This window comes from Rhea americana, unplaced genomic scaffold, assembly GCF_003343005.1.
Source record: "Rhea americana isolate MKP2758 unplaced genomic scaffold, rheAme1 scaffold_267, whole genome shotgun sequence".
Lineage (NCBI taxonomy): Eukaryota > Metazoa > Chordata > Aves > Rheiformes > Rheidae > Rhea > Rhea americana.
This window is the reverse complement of record NW_028186387.1, coordinates 961,328-987,875: the sequence shown is the minus strand read 5'-3', so window position 1 is coordinate 987,875 and position 26,548 is coordinate 961,328. Positions and strand designations below refer to the sequence as shown.

At 37.7% G+C, this 26,548-nt stretch overlaps 1 protein-coding gene across 2 annotated transcripts; it reads right to left on the bottom strand.

The window, feature by feature from the left end:
• Positions 1–1,248: 1,248 nt before the first annotated feature.
• On the bottom strand, positions 1,249–26,386 carry UGCG (UDP-glucose ceramide glucosyltransferase). Of its 2 annotated transcripts, none has more exons than XM_085307883.1 (9): positions 26,206–26,386; positions 8,795–8,936; positions 7,739–7,841; positions 6,776–6,877; positions 6,151–6,263; positions 3,921–4,099; positions 3,550–3,636; positions 2,870–3,059; positions 1,249–1,459 (listed from the first exon to the last, which is right to left on the bottom strand). In XM_085307883.1, the coding sequence occupies exons 1-9, from the start codon at positions 26,301–26,303 to the stop codon at positions 1,289–1,291; spliced, it is 1,185 nt and encodes a 394-aa protein (XP_085164009.1). In that variant the 5' UTR covers positions 26,304–26,386; the 3' UTR covers positions 1,249–1,288. The 2 variants fall into 2 exon arrangements, with proteins under 2 accessions (XP_085164009.1, XP_085164010.1); XM_085307884.1 differs by lacking the exon at positions 26,206–26,386 and adding an exon at positions 10,231–10,280.
• Positions 26,387–26,548: the final 162 nt, after the last annotated feature.

Genomic DNA, 26,548 nt, shown 5'->3' with positions numbered 1-26,548 from the left:
AGAGGTTGGAAAGCAAGCTACAAAGAGTGTGTGTTAGGAGGGAGGAATGGCAGAAGGGACACGGCATGCAGTATAATCTACTCCTTTTAGTCATACCACTGGAATACAAAGATCCAATTTAAGGGCTAGACTAACAATAGAAGGCAAAAAGCCAAGAGTAGACTTAGTTTGATATTTAAATTAAGATTACAATTTTAATCAGTAACAGCAAATTCATCTGGCCYTCTAATATACTCACAATATCTACTGCAATTGAATACTTATTGGTGACTAATACAGGCATGTACGTTCACTTTAAAAAGTTATTAAATACCTGCATCATGAAATTACATTCTTAAGACATTGTGTAAGAAAATAGCTCATGTGTGAAATGTTTCTGAAATGTATTTCTGCTCCCCTCCCACTCCCTACTGTGTCCCACACAAACACGCTCACATACACACACACACCCCCTATCAAAACACTCACTCACAGGAAAAACAAAAACACCCCTTAAAAAAAGGATGGGAATAGTGAAGGGGACCAGCTAGTCTAATTACAGCACAGTGCTTAACAAGGTTCAAGACAGAACCAGACTGGAGTTGGCCAAAAGATGCCTTCAACACATGCCCAACCAATAACTCCTTCCAACCCATCTTATCAAACTCAGTTCACTTTCGGTTCATTGCAATGACAAAAAAATTCATATATACATATAAACATAAAACTCCAGCTTTAGTTTACCTTTTGTTTTTGCAAAGTCTATTTACCTTTCCATTCATTTTGTTCTGCAGCAACTAGAAGAGGTAGGCATAAAGCATTCAAGAGCTTCTTTCCCAAAGTCCTGTTACGTGCTTTATCTTGTGAGATATTAACAGAAATCAGCTGTATTTTTGTCTGTGATTTTACTAGGTGCAGCCTTATGCAATCCAGCTGGACAATAGCTATTTGATACCTGGATTTGCTAGACTAGCACGCCATGGAGTAAGAAGCTGTTCCCATCCAGAAGGATACTGTTTTTAGAGTTTGCTGCAGAGCATCCACATAGAAAATGGATACTGGAGCAAGTTCTCTCAATTTCCTTTTGTACAAATGAGCAAGGTATCATTTGGCCAAGACGACGGATGTATTTTTCACAGATGCAAGTGCCATGCAAAAATAAATTAAAGAACAGATACCAAAACATACAAGTAATAAAACTATTGAAGGTAGATTTTCTTAAAAGCATTTATATAAACAATTTATAGTACTTTTCCTTCCCGCCCCCCCGCCCCTTCTTTTTTTGACATTCACAGTTACAAAGCTGAGGCTATACATCAAGGATTTCTTCTGCAGTGCCTCCACAACGTAATCTGTAGCGTCCGGTCCTCCAGCTAATAGTAGGGTCCCACAAAGCAGATAGGAAGATATAAATTGTCATGGATTCTCTGATGAACCAAGCTACTGCATAATCAAGCTTTGAAAAACATAAAGCACCACCCTAGGAATACAAAAACAAACATCTAAGCATACTGATTACTACAATGTAACTTAAGCTTCAGGGAAGACTTATGCATGATACAATTGTTTAATCACAGAGCTTTTACATTATCAAGAGCATGTGCTCCTTTTTACAGGCCAATAAAATTTTCCTGTTTAAGATAAGATCCCACACATTAGAACAAGGGCAATATACAAGAATGATCTGGAAGGTTTCAAACCTCATCAGTACGTAGCAGCTGGCTCAAAGAAAAGTAATGATATAATTTCACTTTTTTCTTTTTTAAAGTTTGGAAAACAAAACCACTGAAAAGACTTGCCTTCAAACAGACACTAGACTTTTGTCATAGCCTCTGAAGGGCAGTATCTAGATAGTAGTTCAACTATTGTACATTCTTAGAGGAGTAAAATTTAAACGAGACTTTGGCAGGCTGCATATGAAAAAATGGAATTAAGAACAAAACAGCTTATAGCCTCTCTGTATTTTCTGTTTCATACAGAATTTTTATGCCTCACATAGAGCTGGAACTGAACAGGGTTCAGAAGAAGAGAAGACACAAAGCTATTACTCTAGTATAACAATACTATTCCATGTATGTGCTGCACATGGTGAAAGAGTAGTCGGAAAAGTTGACTGTTAGACCGGTCTGCAAGAATCCTACAGAATTAAAACAGGATTTTTTTTTCCTCCAAGTATTAAAGAATACTTTTCAGTGTGACAAGAACTACTTGACAAATCTGAATTCACAGATAACTATAGATCAAATTTAGTTGGAATGTGGTCAGAACAGAAAGGAAAGCCTGAAGAACTCCTACAACTTTAGAAGAGCAAATGCTATTCTGATTTATGCGATATTTCTCCATAACCAGTTCTGTTGAGGCCTCATTCATTGTAGTGATAGGAATATTTTAGTTTTTAGAAAAGACTAAGATTCTTTTGCAATTCCATTTTCAATATTAAAATAGGCCAAAAAAAGTATGTAGTATATAAAAACCTCAAATCTTGTAAAACATAAAAGAGTAACCAATAAAAACAAAAAGCCAAAAAAAGAAAAAAAACAGTATCTACATACTAAATCCTCCTAAAGCTGCTATTCTTATACTTAAAAAAAGTGWTTTTTTTCTTGTCAGAAGAAGGAGAAAAGCACATAACCAAACTTTCAAGGTGTAGGCAGAAGTACATATACACCTGCTTATAGCGAACAAAACTACAACTGAGCAGTGCAGTCCCCCTTTCCTATTATTGTTTATAATTTAAGCCAGAAGAAGGGCAGAAGTGACAGGACTTGACCTCTTACTTTCTTGATGATACTAAAAATAATATATCATTACTGTAAGTAGGCTTAGTTATCTCCCAAAGTAGTTGTCATTAAYAATGTTTGGAACTTCAAAATAAAGTGGTATGACATACCTGGACACCTCTTAGTTGAATGTAGTCAAATATAAACCATGCCAAACAGTGACACATGAAAAATACCATTATATCCCATCTGAATACATGATGGGCCGCCCATCCAATAACTAGACTGGCAACAAAACACTCTGAGATTGGCTCACAAATTATTGTGGCAGGCAACATATTAATTCGCAGCTTGGCCCACCTAGAAAGAAGAAAAAAAATAGTATTGACTACACAATGACTTAGAATATATTGACTATATTATATCATTATTATTGACTTATATTATATTGACTATATATATAGTATTGACTCTATATCTGTTCCTCAACCTCTTCACATGATGAGCCACTATGACCTGGTTGAGAACATGTTAATTCAGTCTCATTTAATAATTACACCTTCAAATAAAACATTGTAAAAATTCTTTCAAATATACTGCACATAAAAAAAAAAACAGAAAAACTTAACATCTTTTCATGCTAAGTAGTATACTAACTGCTCATATTTCAATCCTAAAAGTCAGTTYTTCTCTCCCAAAAGAGAAGAAAGGTACATCAAGATGTCCATTGTAACTTCAGCATTCAAGATATTAGATCAAAGTTAGCTTCAGAAAGGTTCTTTCTCTCATAATTATTGTGTTATCCACACTGGAAGAAGGTGATGGGTGGGAAGAAAGATTAAAAATTTACCTGATCATTCTGGACTGAAACTGAGAAATAGAATATGAACCAGAGTTTTGCATTGCAACTTGTGTGGCCATTGCAAATTTCCAGCCCCTGAAAATGAATGCACAAAGTAAGTATCCAGCAAACAAGAGATGCACAGATCATTTTCAGCACAAGTATTTCATGATATTATTAGCCTTCGAAAGTCTCCTCAGCCTATGCACCATACTATTACAATGGGTACAAGTAACAGAATATTTTATCAAGTCTTTATTGGAAAACAGCAAATATCGCTATGTTTGTTCAGTTCTTATCTATAGTATGCATTATAGTGTAAAAAAAGTAGTATCAGATCAAAACTGCACTTAAATGAGCTTACAGTAGAGTCACCTTACCGGTCAGCTATAGCTTTGGCCATGAAGTAATCTTCAGCAATATACTGTGCAAAAGCTATCAGTCCTCCAGCTTGGTCCAAGACATCTTTTCTCATCAAACAGGACATTCCTGTTACACATTTGAAGCCAGTTAAATTGGCTGAAATATATGACCTTGGATGTGAAGTCCCAAAGTAAACCTGCAAAAATGATAATAGGGCTTTTAAAACTCTATAGAAATTTATGAAAATACTATTCCACTTGCAGCTTTTTCTAAGTATTTCTCCAAAGAGTTTGACAAAAGAAAAAATACCCCAGATCTGGTCAATTATGATGGCATACTTGGAAATACTTTCAAAACCAAACTATTTCTTATTGGCTGCTCTGTTAACTTTGAATCCTTCTCCCACAATGTAGCAATTGCTTATAAGAACATTTTCATTCTAGAAGACAACTTGAGATATTTTAAAGGTTATACCTATGCCAAAGTAGAAGAAGTAAGCAATTTGGCTATCAGATAGAACTCAGCATAATGTTCACTTTTTGCATTAATAATAACAACCATCCACTGCTATAGCTTGGTAATTGGTCAATTCGGTGAGAATGAGGGAGAGTACATAGTCCAAAAATTCACTGGGTAATTTTTAAAAGGTTTCCTCCATTCAGACATTTTTCATGAAATAACGAATTAGATGATTGCAGAACACAATGAAGTGCCACAAGCAATCACAAGATATTTTTTTTAGTTTTGTCTTCATTGAGAATGATATATTGTATTTAAACAAAACTCAAAATCTATTAATCAATATATCTTAAATACAACGCATGGCATAGGGCCTATCTCTCTTGGATCTATTCCTACTTGTACTTATATGACAAATACCCACACCAAGCTAAACATACCTTCTAGAATTTTGCAATGAATGCACATGTATAAGAGTTTACATGTTACACTATTTAACAAGTTAAGACAAGGCATATCCTACAGAGGGACAGCTGGGCTTGAGGGCTAAAGCCTTTCATTCCCATTGTTCCTACACATGGTCTTTGCACTACTTTTTACTAAACCGTTTATTCACTGAAGAAAAGGCAAGCTGATCTTGCACTAGATCTTGAAGTAAAAGTTGTTGCAGGAATAGAGAAGCAGTAGTAGTAATTCTATTTAGCAAGTAATAGTACTAATTACTTTATTGCATAGCTCCTTACTTTTGTTACATGAGAAATTAACTCAGACTTTCTGCTTCACAAAAATCACACAAGATGCCCTCACTCCATGGAATGAAAGAATATTGAGTCTCACTATACTTTCACCTCTCATATTCCTGCTTTTGACACACATTATTTAGCCTTAGGGCAAAAATGCCTTGCTTATACTGGCTTAGAATAAAGGATACTGGGATGAAATCACATGCCTTGAGACATGAGGAACAAACAAAAAACTCAGCCCCTTCATTCTACAAAGCAGAGAATTCAATAACAAAGAGGAGGAGGAGGAAGATAGACAACATGAAGAGTGATAAGATGTTTGCTATATATCAACTGTTCACCTAATGTTTCAAGATAAGTGTTAAAGAGTCACAAAACAGCACTACAGAAAAGYTAAGTTCGCAATTAAAAAAGGAGGTGGTTCATCTTGCAACAGATAGTACGTCCACAGAACCATAAAATGTTTTAAGTGTTCAAAGTCTATACRGGCTCAAGGAAAAAAATTAAATGGAAAAGTTGATGCAAGAAATCTCCTATGCATTAGTAAATATACATATCTACCTCCAACTCAAAAAGTTTCTCAGCTGAAAACAGCAAAAAGCTCAGAGATTGTTAAGCGGAAAATAGCACAAACTTTGTCTTCATCCCACTCTTCAAGAGCCTCTGCTTATAGCTCCTGCTGGTSATACTGTGTGAGCTATACTTTGGTCTGATGTATCATGGCTGGTTTTATGTTCCTATTCAGAAGCCAATAGAATTTTGACTTTAAGTGATGAAACAATTTTAATAAACTTTAATATAAAATCTGTAATTTTTATCCTGTATTTATTGTTCATATTATAATCATACATAGTGAATCAACATTTAGAATGCTTTGGTAGAATTTATAAACCAGAGTACTTTAGAGCATTTAAAATTATGCTAGTTTCAAGTGTGATTGCAGCTTTAAAGTAAATGAAACCTTTTTTCACACAAAAGATGAAAAATGCAACCTACAATTTTTAGAAATACATTGCAAAGAAAGTCCAGACAAGATTGCACTTACCTGTTCAAGAGTAGCAGCAAAACCTTGCCTGTCTGCAACATAGGGTAGCCCATGGACCAAGCCTACTTTTTCAGTCATCTGATTGGCCATATCTGTCAGTGTGTCTGGTGTTACTAAGTGATAAATGAAAAAATGACAGTTCATTAAACCATTCTGTCATTAGCAGAAAGCTCTGTACAAAGACACTGAGATTCATGTTCTATTACTAATATTGAGACAGAATTCTGGTGTACAATATGCTGAGGCAAAGTTTCGATAAAATGATAATGATGATTAACAGGCAATTCACTCAACAGTATGTACAATGAAAACTGTCTGAACATTTTTTTTAGCAAGTTTAACATCTTTAATTAGAGGTTAAACATTTTTATTTCATGATAATATTTTTCAAGATTTTTCGCCTTCATTTCTACTTCCGTTCTCAGTCAATACAATCAACAAAAACTACCTATCTACAGGAAGTAAGAGGGTAGTGAATTCTTACTTTAGAGGGAAGTGTAAGAGTCACAGAATCACAGAATCAGTAAWGTTGGAAGGGACCTCTGGAGATCATCTAGTTCAACCTCCCAAAGATTTCCTGGTGCTGGTTCCACTGGGGAGTCAGCACATTACTGCACACACCCACCTCTGATTCCACTATCACAAATCCATATGAGATCATATTTAGCAACTTCATATCCAGGCATTAGGTTGTTAATCTTGGGATTGATGCCAACCTTCTTACCACCTAAAAATTAGAAACATTACAAACAGAGAGTGCATGGTGGGTTTTTTTAGAATTCAGACTCCATATTCCAAATATTTAGTTATGTTAACTGAACAATAGTTTAGCTTTCAATTCTAAAAGTCCAACTACTATTAAGAATAACCTTTAAATACCAAATATTCATTCATTCACTTGTATATTTCAGATCTTACTATAATGATAGAGACTTTAAAAGGAAAAAAAAATCAAGTCCTTCCTTAAAATGGCAGAGTAGTAATTGAGAGTGGAGCTATAAAGGTAGTTACTACATTCTACAAGGTAAGCATTCTCTACCTCTATGTTCGGACTATTGATTATGCATATGATCTATATATTTTAGGGTAATTATAGAGGATCAAAGGAAAACACAAGAAACAAGATAAAAGCAAGACACAACATTTTGTTTCTGACTGCCAGATATAATTCAGTTTATTTCAGGTCAGTTGGTAGAGGAGTGGTCATGAAGCATCCCCTCTTTTCTCTAAGAGAAATGGAGCATGAAAAAAAATAGTTCTATAGACTCTAAGTTGAGTAAAGGATTGTTGTAGTAGATCAAGCTCAAACCTAACTACAACTCAAATCACTTCTTGCTTACTTAGTTCAGTGGAAAGACAGAATCTAATTCAAATTGCTGTATATCAGATTTAGAAGGAAAAAGCCACTTTTCTGCATAAGTTATTCTTCCTACKTTTTTTTTAACTGATGTCATAGATTCCAAATGCAAACTCATTTTACAGACCAACATCTGGAGAAGAGAGCTGTTTATTTTAAAATATTGCATGTATAATCAAAGGACTCTAATAATACCTTGTAAGAACWCCACCACAGAGTTATGTAACTTACCTATGAACAGTCTAGCATCAACATTTGGGTATTTGCCAAGGAGCTTTTTGCATACATCAATAGCTGGATCATCATGATCTTGTACACAGAGTAGTACTTCATACTAGTAAAAAAAGAAAAAGTGTGTCTTAAGCTTTTCAAAATACACCAAACAATTATATTAAAAAAAAAGCCTAAACAGCTTTGATAAGTTTTTTTTTTCCCTGCATATTTAGGAATGAGTTTAAAGCACTCAGTCACAATATACAATGAAACCTCATTACACAGCTTACATATGCCTTTGACCTTTTACAACTGACATGGCAGTGCCAGAAGYAGTTTTGAGAAGAATGGTGATGATTAAGTTCTGTGTCGAGTTTAAAAACTAAGGACTTTCAAAGGAACAGTTACAGTCATTTTTAAAAACAAAAAAGCACTTTAACTGCCGAGTGATGCAGCAAGCAAGCATTTACAGATTTCTCCTTTAACTTCTAAGCTTCTTAGAGCATGGACAGCATCTGACATACTTACCACTTATATTACACAGTCAAACAGTATTCAAGAGCAAGTATAAGCTTTTATTAACTATTTATTTTCCAATATTGACAAGTGGCTTGGGGATTATACTGTATACCAACAATTAGTGAAGTACACAGGATCACCAGCAAGTTCTTTATTGGAAAAACAGTCAGAAGAGCCATCAGTAACTTTATTAGATTATAAATAGAAGTTCTTTTTTAGGCAATCTGTTACAGAGAAGTATTAAATTGGAGGAGGGTGTCTGGCCTCATCAYTAAAAGAGCTTCAAAAATATAGAGTATTTCATAATACTATCAATAACAGACAATATTAAAATAATAAAATCTTAGCAAAGCACAGAGTACGTTTTGCCCACAAGTCTTGGTCATGTCCCTTTATACTCAAGCTTTTAGAAAAAGAACATCTGGAACACGTAAATATGCATCCACAATGAAAAATTCACTGTACAATCAAGTTCAGTGGTTCTAGCCTAGAACTACTAGCCAAGTCACTAATATGACCTAAGGAAGGAGGAGAGAAAACGTTGTAAATACTTACTTTGGGATAATCCAGTTCAAAGAAGGTTTCTAAGTTGTTTATCAGATTAGGATCCACGCCTTTTAACGGCTTTAGAAGTGAAACACCAGGGAGTTTGCTATATGGCTGTTTGTCTGTTGCTTTCTTATTGAGGTGTAGACGACTACAAGGAGAAACAGCATATACCATGCAATAAGAAAAAGAAAACATGCTATTTTCAAATATGCTATTCAAAAAGACGGTCAGAAGTAACAAAGCTTAGAAGTTTTAAAATTGCTGCAGAAGTTTTAATTTTGTATAAAAACAGCTGTTTTTGTATCTGACAGTTGATATGTCAAGTGTATAAAACATCCTAGCACTGTTTATAACTAGGGCAGTTAAATTCAGCCTTCATTCAAGATTGAATAATCAGCCCATAAAAAATGTACAAGTCACTTCAAAGCTCATAACTGCATGCTAGTCTGTGTTTGTAGGATATCTGTTATTTCATTTCTATTGCTTCCATGATTTTGTCACACACAAGAGTGTTAGGAGAAAAAGGAGGGGGCTTGCCTATAGCAGCAGTGCATTTGAAGTTACTTTTAAACCTCAAAAGCAAAATGAAATGCCAATTTAACTGAGGATCAAAGAATATGAAAATAAGAAGCTAACAGAAACATCAGTGATGAGACTTTTATTGTGAAACTACTGTCAGTATTCAATTAAATAATGACAATATCTTAGTCTAAATTACTGGGTATTTCTCAGACTAATTTACAAATTTGTATTTTCAGGTAAATTCTCAGCATTTTACTACCTATACAAGATTACTTTTTACCTCCTTCCTCCATTAAGTGTTGAAAAATCATAGCTAATATTACAATAGGAAAAATCAGAAAGAGCAATTGATTGTAAACAGGAGAGGGTCAAAGAAGAAGGGTCAAGTTCAATGTCTACATGAAGTTACGCAAAACACATCCACATGCTCAAATGGAAAAAAAAACAGTAAGATCAACAACTAACAACACTGAGGATGAAGATCAGTAAGATACAGTATACAAAGTCTAAAAACCTAGACAGTATGCTGGATCAGAAGCATGGACAAACAGAGTACAATTCACAGAACTACTATTTCACCAGTGAATAGAAAAAGTAAGATCTGTCACAACTGAATATTCAGTTCTACACTCTTTCTGGTTGACTTAAAGGCAAAATTAAATTCTGAAAACTTTGTGTACCAGTATACAATCAAATTTTAATACATTAAACATACATGATCTGAAAAAAACTATTTCCTGAAACTTAACATTTGTGAATAATTAGAATATCATTATTTTGAAGAGTTCTGTTATACTGTTACTGTATCCTGCACTTTTCTAAAAATATGCACAACATTGAGATCAAAARAATATTTTATAGTAGGATATACCTTAACAGAATCAATTCTTAAAACAGAATTTTTGTACTCAGAAACTTACAACATGCTGTTTCAAAAAAAGCCCGGTATGCAGTTGTCCACAAAATGTGCTTCAAGTTAGTTAGGTGGCATTAAAAAAWTTTTTTAAATAAAAATAAAATAAAAGGTCAGACTCCTAGGAAGCAAACTCCTGAAGAATGGACCTGATTAAGCATAGCTACTGAGCTACTAAAGAGATCTTGTCAGAAAATACAAGGATCTGTAATTCTCTAGAATTCTTTTGCCTGGAACTGGACAATGACATCACCTCGTTTGTTTCCTCATGCATCTCTTTAAAAGCACATTTGCAGCCAGACAGCAGGGGCATAACGTTCTTGTAGAGAATGAACAATGGCTGATCGAAGATAAAAGGATGAGGTTAGAGGATTACGTCCTCGTATTGTCATTGATCTGAACCTTGGGAATTGCAGAAGCAAACTAAAATAGTCTTGTTGGGCAAAGAACAGCCAAGGGGCAGTCAGACCAAAGTAAGGAAAGTAATAGTTCAAAGAGCTACCATGGACAAAAAGATTTCTTTAACAATTTTCACAGAAACATAGCAACAAGTAAGAGCTTTAGGGCCAACAAAAGGCAGGCACAACTTCAGGAGAACAGGAGAGGAAGAGAGACATAAAACAAGAACAGAAGAGCTCTCCAGTTATAATGGAATAAACCAATGCCTGCAGCATAGTCTGATGCACTGAGGCCAAAGACTTTAAAACTATGAAATAAGAACAGCAAATGGCAGAGTGAATGTGTTTATGCAGAAACACTAGGAGAGAAGAAAGGATACAGAAAGATTTGAGGCAGGATTGTGATAAAGTATAAGCAGCAAATGGTGGAACTGCAGAATATCACATTACAAGCCATGCTCACATATAGGATTATGCAACCAATTCAGTTACGTAAGGAAAAGCCTACACATAGCATAAAGTAAAAGAAGCCTTAGAAATCCTGCAAATGAGGCATTATCAGGGCCCGTTCAGCTATGAAGCACTGTAGACAGAGTTTTGACAGAATAGAATTCAGTATAGATAGGACTATATACAATATGTTATCTTAAGATCTCAGTTCACATTCTATTCGTAACATTACACAAAAGTGGCAACCTGCCATCTGGAAAGTACTATGGTATTGTGATACTAGAATAAGAATTTCCATACCAGTTGTGCAATAACCTATTAGACTCAATAGAGCAAAAGACAAAAACTAACAGGAAATCGACCACCTTATGCTCAGGGCACCTATTTGCATCTGAACTAGAAGAGAAGAGTTACACTTGACAACCTAGTAACACTACAGAAACAGACTAACTATTATGAGTAACAAATTACAATAAAGTTCTGTATGTTACAGAATCTGTACAAGTTTTAGAGTCTCTTGGTTTTGAAATACTATTGAAAAGAGACTATAACTTCCTTTACTTTAACAAATAGTTACTCATTAGTCCGTTAGTTTTCTTTCCCTCAGAAACCTACCACAAAGTCTACAAAGAAAGGGTAAGATGAAGTAATAAATATATTTGGGCATGAACTTACAGTGGTTTAGGTCTCAACCACTTTAGCAGTAAAGAAGCTCAAGACCATGTGACACATGGTTCAAAATGATAAAAATTTAACAATCTCTTCATGAAGTTCAAATATCATGTACAATATCGCAACAATTTGCATTGAAATCAGCCCAAAAGGAGTCCAGCTATTCAGATGCATTTTCTTAATGGATTTTTTCAACCTCTGCCTAATACAGTAAGCTGCAAAAGAGCACTACCATGCCAAGGAATAAGAACTTTGAGCTCTGAAACAAATGCTGGTAGAGCACTAAGGACACTCACATCCTACATGCAAAAATTTAAGATCAGTAGTTAGGATATTTATGTGCACTCTTATACTTAGATAAATGTTAAATGGACAAGCCTGAAATTCTTAGGTAGTGAGGCTGTGAAATTCCTTCAAAACAATCTGCTACTGGTATATGTAGATGTGGAAAGAGAAGCAGCAGAATGTCATAAGCGTGCCATGATAGTTTGACTATCCTACATTATATAAGAAGCATCTGCAAAATTTGCTCAGACTTAATCCTTTAACAAGATAACTAACCCATAGAAGCAACTGTAATACAGATTTCTTCTTTTAACAGACGAGAAACATGTGTTAAAGCAAAATCCAGGCTACTGAATAATCATCATCCAGCATACCATCTGATGAATTCTTACTTACTTGTACCAATTAAAGTAACAAAAATAGATTTTTTTTTTTTTTTAAGGCTTAGACTACATTCCTGGCCTTCTCCCCTTCCCCCGCCCCAGTTGAAAGGGTATGGGTTGAAGACAAGAATACGCTAAAAAATATAAAAAGCTTGTTACAAACTGCTGGGTTTCTCAGAGTAATAGCATATGCCTTTTAAGAGTAGCTTAAAAAAGAAATCTCAACACTTTTCACTCACCAATTTCAACTTTCCCACAGCAGCCATTTTATCTGTTTAAGAATGCTCTTATTACTGGCTGATAAATAACTTTGGTTATAGATTTGCAACAGATATTCCAATATTACAAGCCAACATAAATGAAACTTCTGAGAAGCACTGAAATCACTCCTTGAATATGTCTAAGGCTGTGGAGCCACAGACAGTTGAGCTAAGCTAACGGATCATCACTTTTGAAAGGGGTCATTTTCTGCCTCAGATGAATTTTTAGTATCAGTGAACAGAATCATCTCACAGAGGGGTTTGGGAAGTGCCAGATCTGCTATGGAGCAATGGAAAAGAGGTCTTTGTTTGGAGTGGGTGAAACAAGAGTTTAGATAGTCCTCTTTCTTCAGGAGTAGAAAGGTAAGAGATGAGCTCACCATATCTTCTTAACATAAGACATTTAAAAAGTAAAGATATTTCCAAATGTAGGTACCCTCATGCACAGAAGAAATGTTGGGATTTGCTAGAGGTACAATACACTGGCCAACACAATAAACAGGGAAAACTGGGAAAGTCCAGAAGAAACAGTAGAAACTAYTTCTATGTTTCTGCAGGAGTATAAAACATCCTTGAAGACTAAAGTTAGTTCATTTAAAATCCTGTATCATTAATGTAATTGTATTAAAACAGTTCCATACTGAAAGACACAGATAGCTACCAAGTAAGTTTCCGCATCTCATGGTAGTAATTTCATGAACAGTCTGTCTGACCGTTTTTCAGCAGTGTCTAATAACACTGTATCTTACTCCATTTAATTTCAGAAGCAGTGATTCAAGACAGTAGTCAGCTCATCAGCTACGAAGAGGGATGGGGTTTGTACGAACACCCTTTGTCATAGCACTATTCTATACCAAAGGGAAGCAAAACACCACGCTTAGACAYAGAGGCAGAGAGAAGGAAGGAAGAGAAGATTCTCTACAAGGAAATAATTAAACCTGAACAACACACTAATAACTATTTCTTATTTCTCACACYGCTCAGTCCAGCTTGTAAATGAAAGAATTCCAGAAGTTCGTTAAGAGGTCTATGACATTGTTTTTCCTTTTTAAGTACCTCCTAGACTTCAGATGAACTTGAAAGTTACAGAACAAGTTATCAAACAAAAACTAAAACCAYCCATGGCAACACGCCTCTTAGCAAGTGGCCAGAATTCTTTAAAAAGCAGGAACTAAACATCTTGATTTTGTTTCCTCACTCTTTTTTTTTTCCTTCTCAGAGCGTAGTCTGGGGAACAGCTGAACCAATTTAACCACGGGCTACTGCAGAGAGGCAGTCTCTTTCCTCCTCCTCGCTCATTTTTTGGGGTATTGTTGTTCTGATCTTACAGTGGTGCTGACACTGGTCTGATCCCACAGTGATCTAGTTGAGACATAAAGCACCATAAAATTATTATTTTATTTGTAATGTAGAATTCTGCCAGATTAACTCAGTAGGTATACAGTTCGAAAGACTGGTGAGATGATTATGAGCTTGATCAACACCGCTCTCTTGCTTGGGTCGGAGTCAGTGTTCATAAGGACAAGCWGCAAGTCAGTTTCAGGTCCAACAGAATGGAGGAGCAGAAACGCACAGGTGGGGATAGGTGAAAGAGGACTTTAAGAGGCAACGCTAATGTCACTTTTAGTATGACAGTAATTATAAATAAAAACAGTAAGTGTCATCTGGTCTTGCTGCAATGCTCAGAAGCAGAGGTAAGTAGACAAGTAAGAATGAAAAAAGCACTCGGTAAGGTTCAGGTGCCCACTTCATAGAACACAGCCGTCATGCCTGCCAGAGTGAAATGACCATAGGTTTTGGTGTGACAAAAATAAATAAATAAATAAATWCAATGACAACAAAAACCACAGCACTTAATAGCCCTACCCACTTAATAGCCTGTGTACCTTATTTTAAATTCTCAGATTAGAAGTTCGTGCTGAAATACATGCTGTGATTAGTACATGTTTCATCACGTACTTACAAAAGAGAAAAGGCAGATCAAATATATTTCATTGTCTTTCTAGGTAAATGCTCTCCTTTACTACACGTGCCCTACAGACATATGAAAAGGAATAACAGAATGTAATGCACTGAAATCATGATTGGAGGTAGTATAGGAGGAAAACAGGAAGAAGACATGAAGAGAAATAAGTGGCAGGAGTCAAGGTTTTCTTTATATTAAAAAAAAAAAAGAATTACAGATCTAAAAGAATAGAATAAAGAACCTAAACATACAACTTGTGATAATTACAAATTTCAGCAGCTAAATATTCTCAAAAATCAACCATTAATTTCTTCTTCCAGTTTTGGGAGTAATTTAATCCTTGGCTAGTAATAAAAACAAAATACTGAAGAGAGTTTTTTTTTTTTTTTTCAATCTAGTTTGATTTGACATTTCTCATTTCTAAAATCTTCATACATGGCTGAAATTCTATGGATTATCTTTCAAACAGCTGAATATGTTACTGCAAAAGGCAAGTTCAGCATATGCAATCCATAACTTCACACAGTCTTATTTATTAAAGATTTTTGAAAAAACTACATGTTTAATGTTTGGAAAAGAAAAGAACAAACAGCAAAYGTTAATGTAACTTCAGAGAGCCACACACACAGAGTTTGGTTTATTTATGAAAGCATTTTCAGGGGAAGGCAGTAACTCACAGTCAGATAAACCCACCATAGGGGTAAGCTTTTAACACAGAATCAATCCCTCAAAGCATAAAATCTTTTAAATATAAAGCTTTAGAATATGTGTAGTGTGAGTGAATGATGGGGATGTTTTTAAGTACATTTGCAATTATATGAAAAATAGTTCATCCCTATTCACTTCAGCACAACTTTAAATGACAATATAATGCATCGTTTATTTACATAAATATTACCCACAGTTCCAATTTGCTCCATCCTGCTCCCTTTCTGCCAAAAGATCCCTGTCACCCAAGAATATTTCCCAGCTTGTCCTTCCTAAAAGCTTCTCAGTTAACTGTCAGTAATAAAGATTTGTTTTAGCACTGACAATCAGAAACTGAATGAACTAGAGAAAAAAAATCATACCAATATTTTTCTTAACTTTCAGTAGATAACAGCCCAAATTTATATTCAAATGAACTTCATGTAAATATTTTTTGAAATACTGCTTTTCACTCTATAAAGTAGAAATTTTGCTCAAACATCAATTTTCACACTCTTTTCTTAGCACAAGTTGAGAAGACCAAGAGAGCTACAAAGCTTGTCCAGAATATAGAACTGTTAGTGTATATGTTCTTACTCTACAAGTGTCTTAAGGAAAACTTGGATATGTTTTCTATAAGGAACATTATAAATGAGAGAAAATGATTACAAAAATCTTTGAAAAAGAAGGTCAGGGCAAAGTAATAGTTCTTTACTTGTTGGCATCATATGGAATAGTGAAGTATCAGAAAAGTGATTTAAGGTCAGTAGATAAAACGSAAAAAATACTTTTGTAAATTTCATCTGTAAATTTTTTTCTAAAAAATACATTCAAAACTTCTACCATGGCAACCATTCACTGTATCACCATCATCTATGAAATCAATACAGCTGGGGCAAGAGAAAGTGCAATGAAATCTCTAGAAAACTGTCTTYTCTTCCCCCTTACCAGTTACAGAGAGAGGTGAGGACACATCGAAAAATTTTTGCTCTCTTGTTGCTATCATTGTTCTTACAAACTTTTATCAGTTATCAAAACCTACGCTCTTATTAAACAGATGAGCTCGGAAACTCATTTATCTCTTTAAACTAGAATTTCAGACTTTACCAAAGCTTATAGGAGAAATTCATGCTGTTTTTGAGGCTAAAAAGTTTTTTTTTTCCCTCTAGTAGAAAGGGCTGTCCAAGGACAGCTCAGGGAATTYACTGAAACCTCATTTTCTCAGCTTGATTACTTGCTGTCTAAAAAAAGTGGACATACGTCTAGAAAAATATTTTTTCAGCTTCAAAATTAAGTGTAGCATTATCAAAGCAAAGCAACAACCAGCTAGGAATTCACTACTATATAAACATATTGCACCAGCCCCTCAAAATAAAATCTTCATAAAAACAGGACACTTGCAGATAATATAAGAACGATTGTTTATCTTTGTTTACAATGTTTTCTTCTCTATACATAGCACATGAGCTCATATAAGCGATGGGATGGGGGGAAGCAGCAGAATCAGAGTTCGGTTTTCACAGAGATAGTTTTGAAAAGTAAAGAGGGGAATGGTAACTGTAGTGGTCTAAAACACAAGTCAAAGCTACAAACAGCACAAGTTAGCAGCAAGTAATTCTTTTTAGTTATCTTGACTGTTTTAATTAAAAAAAAAATAAAGAAAGGAAAGCAGAATGGTATCTCATCCACTAGAGTCAAGTATTCACCAAAGATTGTTTCAAGGAAACAGGAATTCCAAAACAAAGTTACAGGTAGCACTGCTCAGATGCTCYTAATCCTTCTTTTAGTACAATGCTCTATTTTGGCTTTCTCTTTGACTGCATTCATAACCATGTTTTAACCTTACTTGCCCAAAAGGTAGCAAGACTTTTCTTTTAATGAATTATACAACCTCTAGAGTTTGACTCAGATATGAATTACTCCAGACCAAAAAACAACAGAAGGTATACTCTAGCCTAGGTCATAACTGACTGTAAGAAAWTCATTTAAGAAAAATACAAAACTATTCAACTTGGAATAAGCAAGATTAAAGGCTTTTTAATCTATAGCAGACTGTTTCTCACAATAAAGTATGTTTGTGATTTCTTTTAAATCAGTCTTCAGTCTAAATGCAAGACCACTATTAAGTCCATAAAAATCACTGAACTTCAATTAAAATAAAGTYCAAGGTGAAAGTCCTGAGATTTGTTTACAGTAGTAATTGGCCCTAAGCAAGTCTGTTAAAGAACAAAACAGAAACAAAAAAAGCAGGGTCTCAAATAAACCAGTAAAACTACTTGCAGAGTTGGCATGCCACACAGTAGTTCTGGCAGAAATTTCACAGATTCACTCTAATACAATTTACCTGTCTTCATCAGCTATTTAAACAACTCTATAATTCAGCTTAATCAAAAATTATGCCTTTATGACAACATCTGGCTCTGTGAAACCTCAGCTTTTTTGAACTTCTTCATATCCCTATAAAAGCTGATACAAACACAGTAKACTTTACACCACTCTTCAGCTTCATCTGACACACAGGTCTTGGAGAGGAGAAAGCATTCGGGCATCTACGGGCTTCAGCAACCCAAACTATTTCATTTCCAAATTAACTTCCTATTTTCCATCTTACATACTCTAAGTGTTGCCATCCTCTATCTTTCCCTTCCATGCAAGCTATTCAATAAGTAGTCGTGGTTTGTTTTAAAAACCCACTCATCAACAACACATACCAAATTCCCTTCCTCCTCAACACAATAAACATGCCATCCAGTTAGCTGTAATTACTCTCCTTTAAGTCTGTTCTAGACAATCTTTAGGCTTCACTTCCTTGCATTCTGTAAAAATCATTCCTGTCAAGAGTCTCCAATAACACACTTCCCCTCAAGGTTTAATTAGTATTCTATTTTCCTGTCCTCTAGACTTCTTTTAGAGAAGCACATACTATTAAAAATATCAAATTTCCCTAGCTGCTTTCAACATGGTGGTTTCTCTCTCACCTTGTGATCTCTCTCAGATTTCTGGTTCCGCACAGCTTTACTTTCCTTAATTCTCTATCTCACCACTCACAAATTCATTCAACTACAATCTTAGTATAAATAACTCTCAGGTTAACCCTCCTGCTTTCTCCATACCTGTTTTCTCCCAAATACTGCCTGAACTAAACTCCTGTGACAGCAGTCTCAGGTAAATTTCAGTGTGCTTAAAATAAGCAACATATCCAACTTATATCTTCTACACTACCTCCTTCTCAATATGACTATACAATCACTATGTAATAATACAASCAGTAACAGTTACATCAGCTTCCACAGAATTGGAAGGGACCTTGAAACTGGAAGGGACCTGTAAAACTTCTAGGCCAAAACCCCTACTCAAAGAGGGGTCAACTACAGTAGGCTGCTCAGGGCTGCATCTAGTCTGTCTTCAAGTATCTCCAAGGATGGAGCCTCCACAATCATTTCTCCAACCTGCTACGGTCTCTCTCAATGGCAGCACATCCATCTAGGCCATCAGCCACTCCTCTCAATTCTGTATCATCCACAGACTTGTTGAGTGCACTCCGTCCTGCCATCAAGGCCATTAATACAAACAATAGTGGTCCCAGGATTAACACCTAGGGGACATCACTCGTGACTGACCATCATCTGGACTTCATGCCACTGATCACACCTCTGAGCCTGGCTGTCCATGTCACACTCTACCTATCTAGTCAGTTTCTCTATGAGGATGTAATGTGAGACGGTCTTACAAAAGTTTAGATAAACAATATCCACTACTCTCCTCTCACCCACTTATCTCTTCACAGAAGGCTATCAGCTTTGTCAAGCATGTTTTTCCCCTTCATAGATACACACTGATTGTGACCTTTACTATGGCCTGCCTCTCCCTACATCCTTAAATCCCTGCTATAAATCAGGCGAATTCTCTCTTAAAAAAAAAATCCTTAAGATAACCTCTGTTTTCGCTTATACAGCTTACAATTCACTCTTTAGTCTGTCTTATGTCTGAACACAAGAAAAAGGGCATTTAGGGATTTGGAGGTGGGGGGAAGGGTTGTGTGCRTGAGTGCGAAGAAACAGAGTTTTGTCACACTGCCAACCCTTCATAATGCTGTTCAAAGGACTTTTTTGCCTTGTGATTTTTTTCACCTCTCAAACTCTGAATCTCTTCAGTGGCTTCTTTGTTTCATCATGGACAGAAGCTATCATTTCCCTATCCATATGCCGACCATTGAGCAAAGTGCTGCAATTTCACTCTACTTTGAGCACATGGTAAGAACAGGCAATCTGCAATAATCCTTTCCAACCTAAAATATTCTATAATTTCCCATTCAGTGCTGAAAAACCGAATCTCACCACTGCCTCTGAGTTCTTGAAGTTTCAGCAACTACTGGTTTGCTCCTGTTCCTTTTGTTTTTTTTTCCTGTGTCTCTCCCCAATAATTATGCTTAACTTCATAACTATGCTATCCTTCAGACTCCCCTCTACAAGAACACTGTCATACAGTTGCTGCATAAAAGCAGTCCAGCAAGTTGTACAGACGCAATACTTGCAACAAACACCTTACAAGGTTTCCACAAGAAGTAGTGTCTGCCCTCAACGCCTAGATAAAATTAGAGGGTTGCAAAGAGAAAAAGCAAGAAGTTAAAGATGTTAACTAATATCAAACACAAGCCTCATAATTTTTCAGCTTTTCATGTTTCTCTAAAGCCCCAGTTTATGGTCAAAGATCCAAGTTATTTTTGCTTGCTTTTACCTGCAGAGAAAGATTCCTAATACAGATGATGAGCATGATCTATTCCCTGCTTTCACACATACAAGACCACAGATGGCAAGCTATTCTGAAGGTTATCAACACTACACATCAATTTTGTCATTAGCTACATAACAGGAAGAACTATTCACCTTGAGGCACGAAACCGGCAGGCAAAATGATTGAACAAGCCTAGGTGACTGAACTTTGATTCAACTAAGACAATGAACAAAATCAAAAACAGACCCAGAATTCTGCATGTGCCAAGTCTTCCAATCTTTTTCTTGGGAAGCTTCAGTACAATCACATTTTTGAGTGTTCTGTTTGAATCCAGTTATCAAGAAGAGGGGAGGATACCTCTAATCTAAGAGATTAATATTCACACTATATCTGTGAAAATCTATTCAAATTTTAGTTCACTTATGGCTCAATAATATTTGATAGTATTCAAATATTGAATAATATTTGATACTAACAGGTGAATTCTCCTAAGAGCATCTTTCRGATTAGAACTCCACACTGTCCCCTTATGGTTCCTACCAGTGACAAGGCCACCTCTGCATCACCTCCATAAACRAAAGAGAAAGCTGCAACTCAATGATGGCAACATGCATAAATTTTACTCTTGTTAACATGTGCCTTAGCAACTCTGTTGCCAGATGCTTATAGCCATGGTGAAGAAATAAAACATGAAGGATGAAGCAGCCATACCAACATGCAAAAAGGCCAAAGGACAAAAGAGAAGACAACCGGAGAGGTCAAAGAACAGTATAGGGAGAGACTGGACACGAATGCATGGATTACATAGCAAGGGATGAATAAATTCAGCAGCAAAAAAAAAAAAAAGTTTTCTTAATAACAGAAGCTCACAAATGTTGTAGAGTAACATATGTGAAGTTTTTTTAATCTCCTGGTTAATATATCACATGTTTGATTCCAAAGTATGTTTTGTTTAAGTTTGGAAGATAAGTCTTAGGAAGATATATAGACTTCACAAAAACAGGAATCTCAAGTTTCCTGAAGTGCCTGGGTAACTTTAAAAGGCATTCTATGTGTATATTCATGACAAAGCTATTAGTTAATTATGCTTTTAATTACATTCAGATGTTTTGGTACATTTGTCTTTGACAGAATTCCCTGTTCCGCTTAGTAGACAAGATGTAATCTGCCCATGCACATCTAAATGAGCATCCATGAACACCAAATTCATGATCTCTTCACTGACTGCTGTTTAAGTTATACATACTTTAATTTTTTAAAAAAAGATTAAAGTATCAATTTGTTTATCAATTAAATGACATGGCCCTATCCCTCCCAACTACATCTGGGGAGCCAAGACAACAAACAACTTCAATATCAACTTACTAAAAGTACCTTAAAAAAACAAATTAGTTTATATTATGGAAGTACTGTAATTAGAATCCCTGCTGACAGACAAGAATGACAGACACTCAATCTGGAACAGGTCTCCGGTTGTCCAGTTTTGTAGACCCAGAAAATAATGCCACAGGCTATGAGCAGTTTCAATGATTTACTAAACACTACTGAAGTTGAAGGAAAGCTATCAAAGATGAAATTCAACTTCCCTAACTTAAAAGCCATTCCTTCCCTCTTCAATCCCAGAATAAATTTATAACATGCAATTTTGTATTTGGTACAAGTTGAAAGAAGCATCAACAAGTGAGAGAGTTATTCAGAAAAAAAATACAGACTTTCATTTATTTTAGTCTAAATTCTGAAGACAATAGGAAAAATGAGATTAGACAGATTAAGCTTAAATAAGACATCTTCTGGTTTCGCCATGCATTGTTTGCTAGCTTTAGTAAAAAGTGACATGTATCATTCTGAAAATTCCTATTATTAAACTAGAACCATTCATTTTGAAACAGTTAAACAGCAAATCCATGGCCACAGGCTATGCCAGCCACTGATTCAGAAATACAAGATATGCCTCAGAGTGCAGAAATCTGAAAAAAAAACAGCTTTAGCAGTTCTTTTTATTTTTTTTCTGATTTTAGAAGCTTTCTGTTTGCATATCTTTAGAAGTTAGTAGAAATCATTGCTTTATTGAAATAACTATTTTACAGACCACTAAAATATCAAAGTTACTCCTCATTTTCCCCGAGTAATAGTTCAACTAGTATTTTAAGTCTTTTTCCTTATTAGTACCTCATTCACACTACTTTCCACTTCATACAAAGTTATACATTCATTTTTAGTACTGAATGTCCATTTTAGCTGGTTTCAGTATTAGCATATTAGGTAGTCTCAACATTACTTCTCTTCTTCTAGGATTAGTAGGTGGCTCTGCTCCACTTGCGAGTCCATACAAATACAGGGGTCTTATTCAAAAACCTAAATCAGGCATAGTGGATACTAATTCAGTTGAAACAGCTCAAACAACACAACCTAAATACACAGAGTTCATATATGCAAACTGCATTTTATCTAATTAGTAGACAGTTCGCTGTTTGGCCCACATTCATTCCATTTACTTCGCTGACTCAGTATTACAGAGAGACAAACCTAGAGTGGTTTCACAATCACATGCATTAGACAATTTATAAAAATTGCCACTTGACTTAACAGCATGGCTATTTAGATTTCATTGTTTCAGCCAACCTGTTTATTTTAAAGGAGTATGAGACCCAGTGAACCTATTATACCAAAATCATTCAAAGTAGTGAAGGGTAGGAGTGAAAACAAGGTGGCCAAAAAGAGCCAGATTTAAATTTTTGCAAATGTTTTATGTTAACAAATGCTGTATGTCAGAAAGGGCGTTCTTCCTCAACTGAATCCTTGTACAGCACTCTAGATACTCAAAACCTACACCTTACTGAAGCAAATTCAGCATAAACTCAACTGAACTACTGGTATGAAATTAACCCTGGTGGCTACCACCAACACTTAAAATAAGAAAAGCTTTTATTTAACATATGAATAATGCTTTTTCTTTTCTTAATTTGCACATGCTAAGTGTCTTCCTAAATCAAACATACAAAACACCAGTGCAGAGTTGCAGAATGAAGACTGTTTAGGCCAGAACAGTTTTGCTGAAGTGTTTTTAATATTATCTTAGTACTCCAGTAGCACAGATTAGCCATTCCAACTCACCAGTTTGGAACTGCTAAATGTCGACAACAGCAGCCAGTCTGGTTCCCTTGCTTTCTCTGGAGGCCTGCTGGGAGGACACAGCAAGCTCTAGTCACACTCAGCATAGCAGCACCACTTCTTGGGGCATCACAGCCACTGCGCTGCCGGGGCTGCTGCTCTTGGGTGCCACAAGAGGAGATGGCCCTGGCTCCAGACCCCCATGGCTGGAAGCAGTGCACCCAGTATCTTCCCCACTGCCTTCCTGTCCAGCAAGAGCTCGCCGAAGGCCCCCTTGGATTCTGTTTCATAGAATCACAGAATCAGTAAGGTCAGAAGGGACCTCTGGAGATCATCTAGTCCAACCCCTCTGCTCAGCAGGGTCACCTASAGCATGTTAGACAGGGTTGCATCCAGGCGGGCCTTGAGGATCTCCAGAGAAGGAGACTCCACAACCTCCCTAGGCAACCTGTGCCAGTGCTCTGTCACTCTCACAGGGAAGAAATCCCCCCTCACATTCAGGCAGAACTTCCTGTGCTTCAATTTTTGCCCACTGCCTCTTGTCCTGTCACATGGGACAGCCGAAAAGAGTTTGTCTCCGTCCCCTTGACACCCTCCCTCCCTTCCCCACTATTTACACATTGCTCACACCTATCCTCCCCATCTGCAACAGGCATACCACTTACACCACAGTACAATACCAGAATTCCCAATACCTGGAGCCAAGGTTCTTTCCAGAGTTTTTTCAGTTACTACAGTTTTTGCACCCCCAGGCCATGCCTGGTCCACGTGTTGCCCGCAATTAGCATCATGGTAATAGTCTCAATTGGGGGAATTCTAGTTAATTTACTATCAGTTAACAGAAAATGTTAATTACTGATTTGGGTATTGAGAAACTGAGCGAAAATTAACCAAACACTTAGGGAAACCTTTCCTTCCCCTTCACCAGGCCCAACTTCAGTTCAACACCTATCCTCCCCTTTTCTCCTCTCAGTTTCCCTTGTTTTTGTACAAGTTGTGCTCAGGCACTTCGAATCCCTTCCAGGAAGTGACAGGCAGCACAGGGGCTTGGAGTCAGTGTGCAATTGTTTGTCTCCCATTTCTGACTTCTTACCCCTTTTCCTCCACTGCTCCTTGTTTCTTGTACCTCCTCTGCTCCAGCACAACTTCCTCCATAGCCGCAGTCTCTTTGGGAGTGTCCCTGCCTTGGCATGGGACAGCCTCCACAGGCTGCAATCCCTTGTGGGGTATCCCCGCTCCAAAGTCTGTGGGCTACAGTCCCCTCAGATGTGTCCCTGTGTAGCTTACCCATAAGCCACAGTCCATTCGAGTGCCGTATCTCATCTGGCATGGACTGCCTCTTTCCAGAGAGCACACTTCCAGCTTTATCCCCAGCAATGTCCCCCTCAGCTTTATCTTCTGTTTCTTCTCCATGCTGTCTTCCACATGCTTCCTAGTGTGTGTTCTCTCACATGTCTCCTCTTTTTGTGTCTCCTGCCTCTTGAGGCTGCTGCTTTTTCTTTAATATGTGTGAGCAGCAGCATGACAAGCAGTCCTTGGCCAGGTAGAAGATTCTGATGTTTTCATCTGTTTCAGAGACATCCACAACTACCTGTGACCAGCAGAGGGCTGTTCATGGTCTCCTCCCACACCAGGCATTCCTACTGCCCCCCAACATCAAAACCTTGTCTGTCATGCCCATACAGCTACTTTTCAAGAACAAAGATACCAACGTCRGAATGAATATAAAATCTAAATGTAACTGAATTACAACAGAGCAAAATGATTAGAAACTCACTCATATAAGCAATTTTACAGCAGTTTTAATTAAAAACAAGGCTACTGTAACCAAAGATAATAGAAGCAAAACTCCAACTCCCATGAACTCAAGAGGAGTCCTTTGACTTCAACATGGACAGGAGTTTATCRCAGATACCTATCATATGCACAGGTAACAGAAAGAAAGGAGAAAAGATAAGCACAGACAAAACAAACAGAAATGTACCTATTTTCTAGTAGCTCCAGTATTGCAAGACTGGACATTTATTTAAGAGAAAGTTCACCAAAAAGTGTTCTACAAGAAAGAGGCGCATTATTAATCCTTTCCCACATACCCATGGCCAGTTCCTCCACTAAGCTCCAGCAAAAATCTGCTTTTTATCAGCCACTGAAAAGCAAGCACTCTTCAAACTCTTAAAGTATTTCTTCTCAGTTATCTAAGAAGGGTCCATATGTCCATATACATACATACACATATATATCCACACACACATATGTATGTGCTTKCCTTCACCACTAGCATTGTTATTTCTCAAAAAGCTCACCAGCGTATTCATAACTACAATTCTGGCTAGTCAGCAGAGAGTAATGTGCTAGATTGGTCTGCTCCATGCTGTTTGTATGGTCARAAAGTACAATATTAATCTATTTTATGACTGCTGTGATCATCAGTCCCTACCACCACTACAAACAAAAAAGCTCAGAGGGAGCATCAGCGAACAACAGCAAAATGCAAAACCTTAGCTAAAAATTCTGCAAGGTAAGACAACAAAGCTCGTAACGTGAAGGCAGATGGCACAAACCCATAAAGCGGCTTTGATCTGAAGACCTGCTTTCAGTTATCACTGGAACCCTCCAAARCAGACACAAGCCCCAAAGGGCAGCGAGTGGTACGTCAGGCCCGGCGGCAGCGGGACGCAGGCACACGCCGATGCGCGCCCTGAACACGCACACGACCCTGCAGACAGACGCAGGCTTTTAACTCGACGGAAGGCAGCCGCAGGCCGGGCGCGGCACGGGACACAGCGCACCTCCCCGCGCCGAGGCGGCAGCGCCCGGGAACCGGCGGCTTCGCACCTCGGCGGGGAAGCCATGGCGAGGCGGCGGCGGCGGGGGGGCACACGGCACACCCGCAGGGCCGCGCTCCCCTCCCCCGGCTCCTCCCCGCACCCCCCACTCCTCTCCCAAGGGCGCCGGCGGAGGCAGCGCCCGCTGCCGCGCTCGGGGGCAGCGCGCCCCCCGCCGCCGCCGCCGCCGCCCTCCCCGGCCCGCGCTTACGTGTAGATGATGGACATGAAGTGCATGAGCCAGAGCACGACGAAGAGGACGAGGCCGAAGATGGCGAGTCCCTCCAGGGCGAGCGCCAGCACCGCCATCCCCGGGGCCGCCGCGGGGCGAGGGGGCGGTGAGTGTGTGCGTGCGTGTGAGCGCGTGTGAGCGCGTGTGGTGCAGGGCCGCGGCGGGGGCTGTGGCTGCGGCTGCGTGTGGCGCGGGCTCGCTCGCTCGCTCGCTCGCGCGGCGCCTGGTGCTGCTCCTGCTCCTGCTCCCGCTCCCGCTCCGCCGGCCCCGAGGCCTCCGCGCCGCCGGCCGCTGGCGCACTGACGGGGCCGGCGGCCCGGCC

Bases quoted from the DNA above. Each gene is read 5' to 3' on its own strand.
- UGCG (XM_085307883.1), bottom strand. From the start codon at position 26,303: ATGGCGGTGCTGGCGCTCGCCCTGGAGGGACTCGCCATCTTCGGCCTC. The intron at 8,937-26,205 runs GTAAGCGCGGGC...TTCTCCTTGTAG, and splicing joins TTCATGTCCATCATCTACAC to TCGTCTACACCTCAATAAGA. The intron at 3,637-3,920 runs GTAAGGTGACTC...ATTCATTTTCAG, and splicing joins GCCAAAGCTATAGCTGACCG to GGGCTGGAAATTTGCAATGG.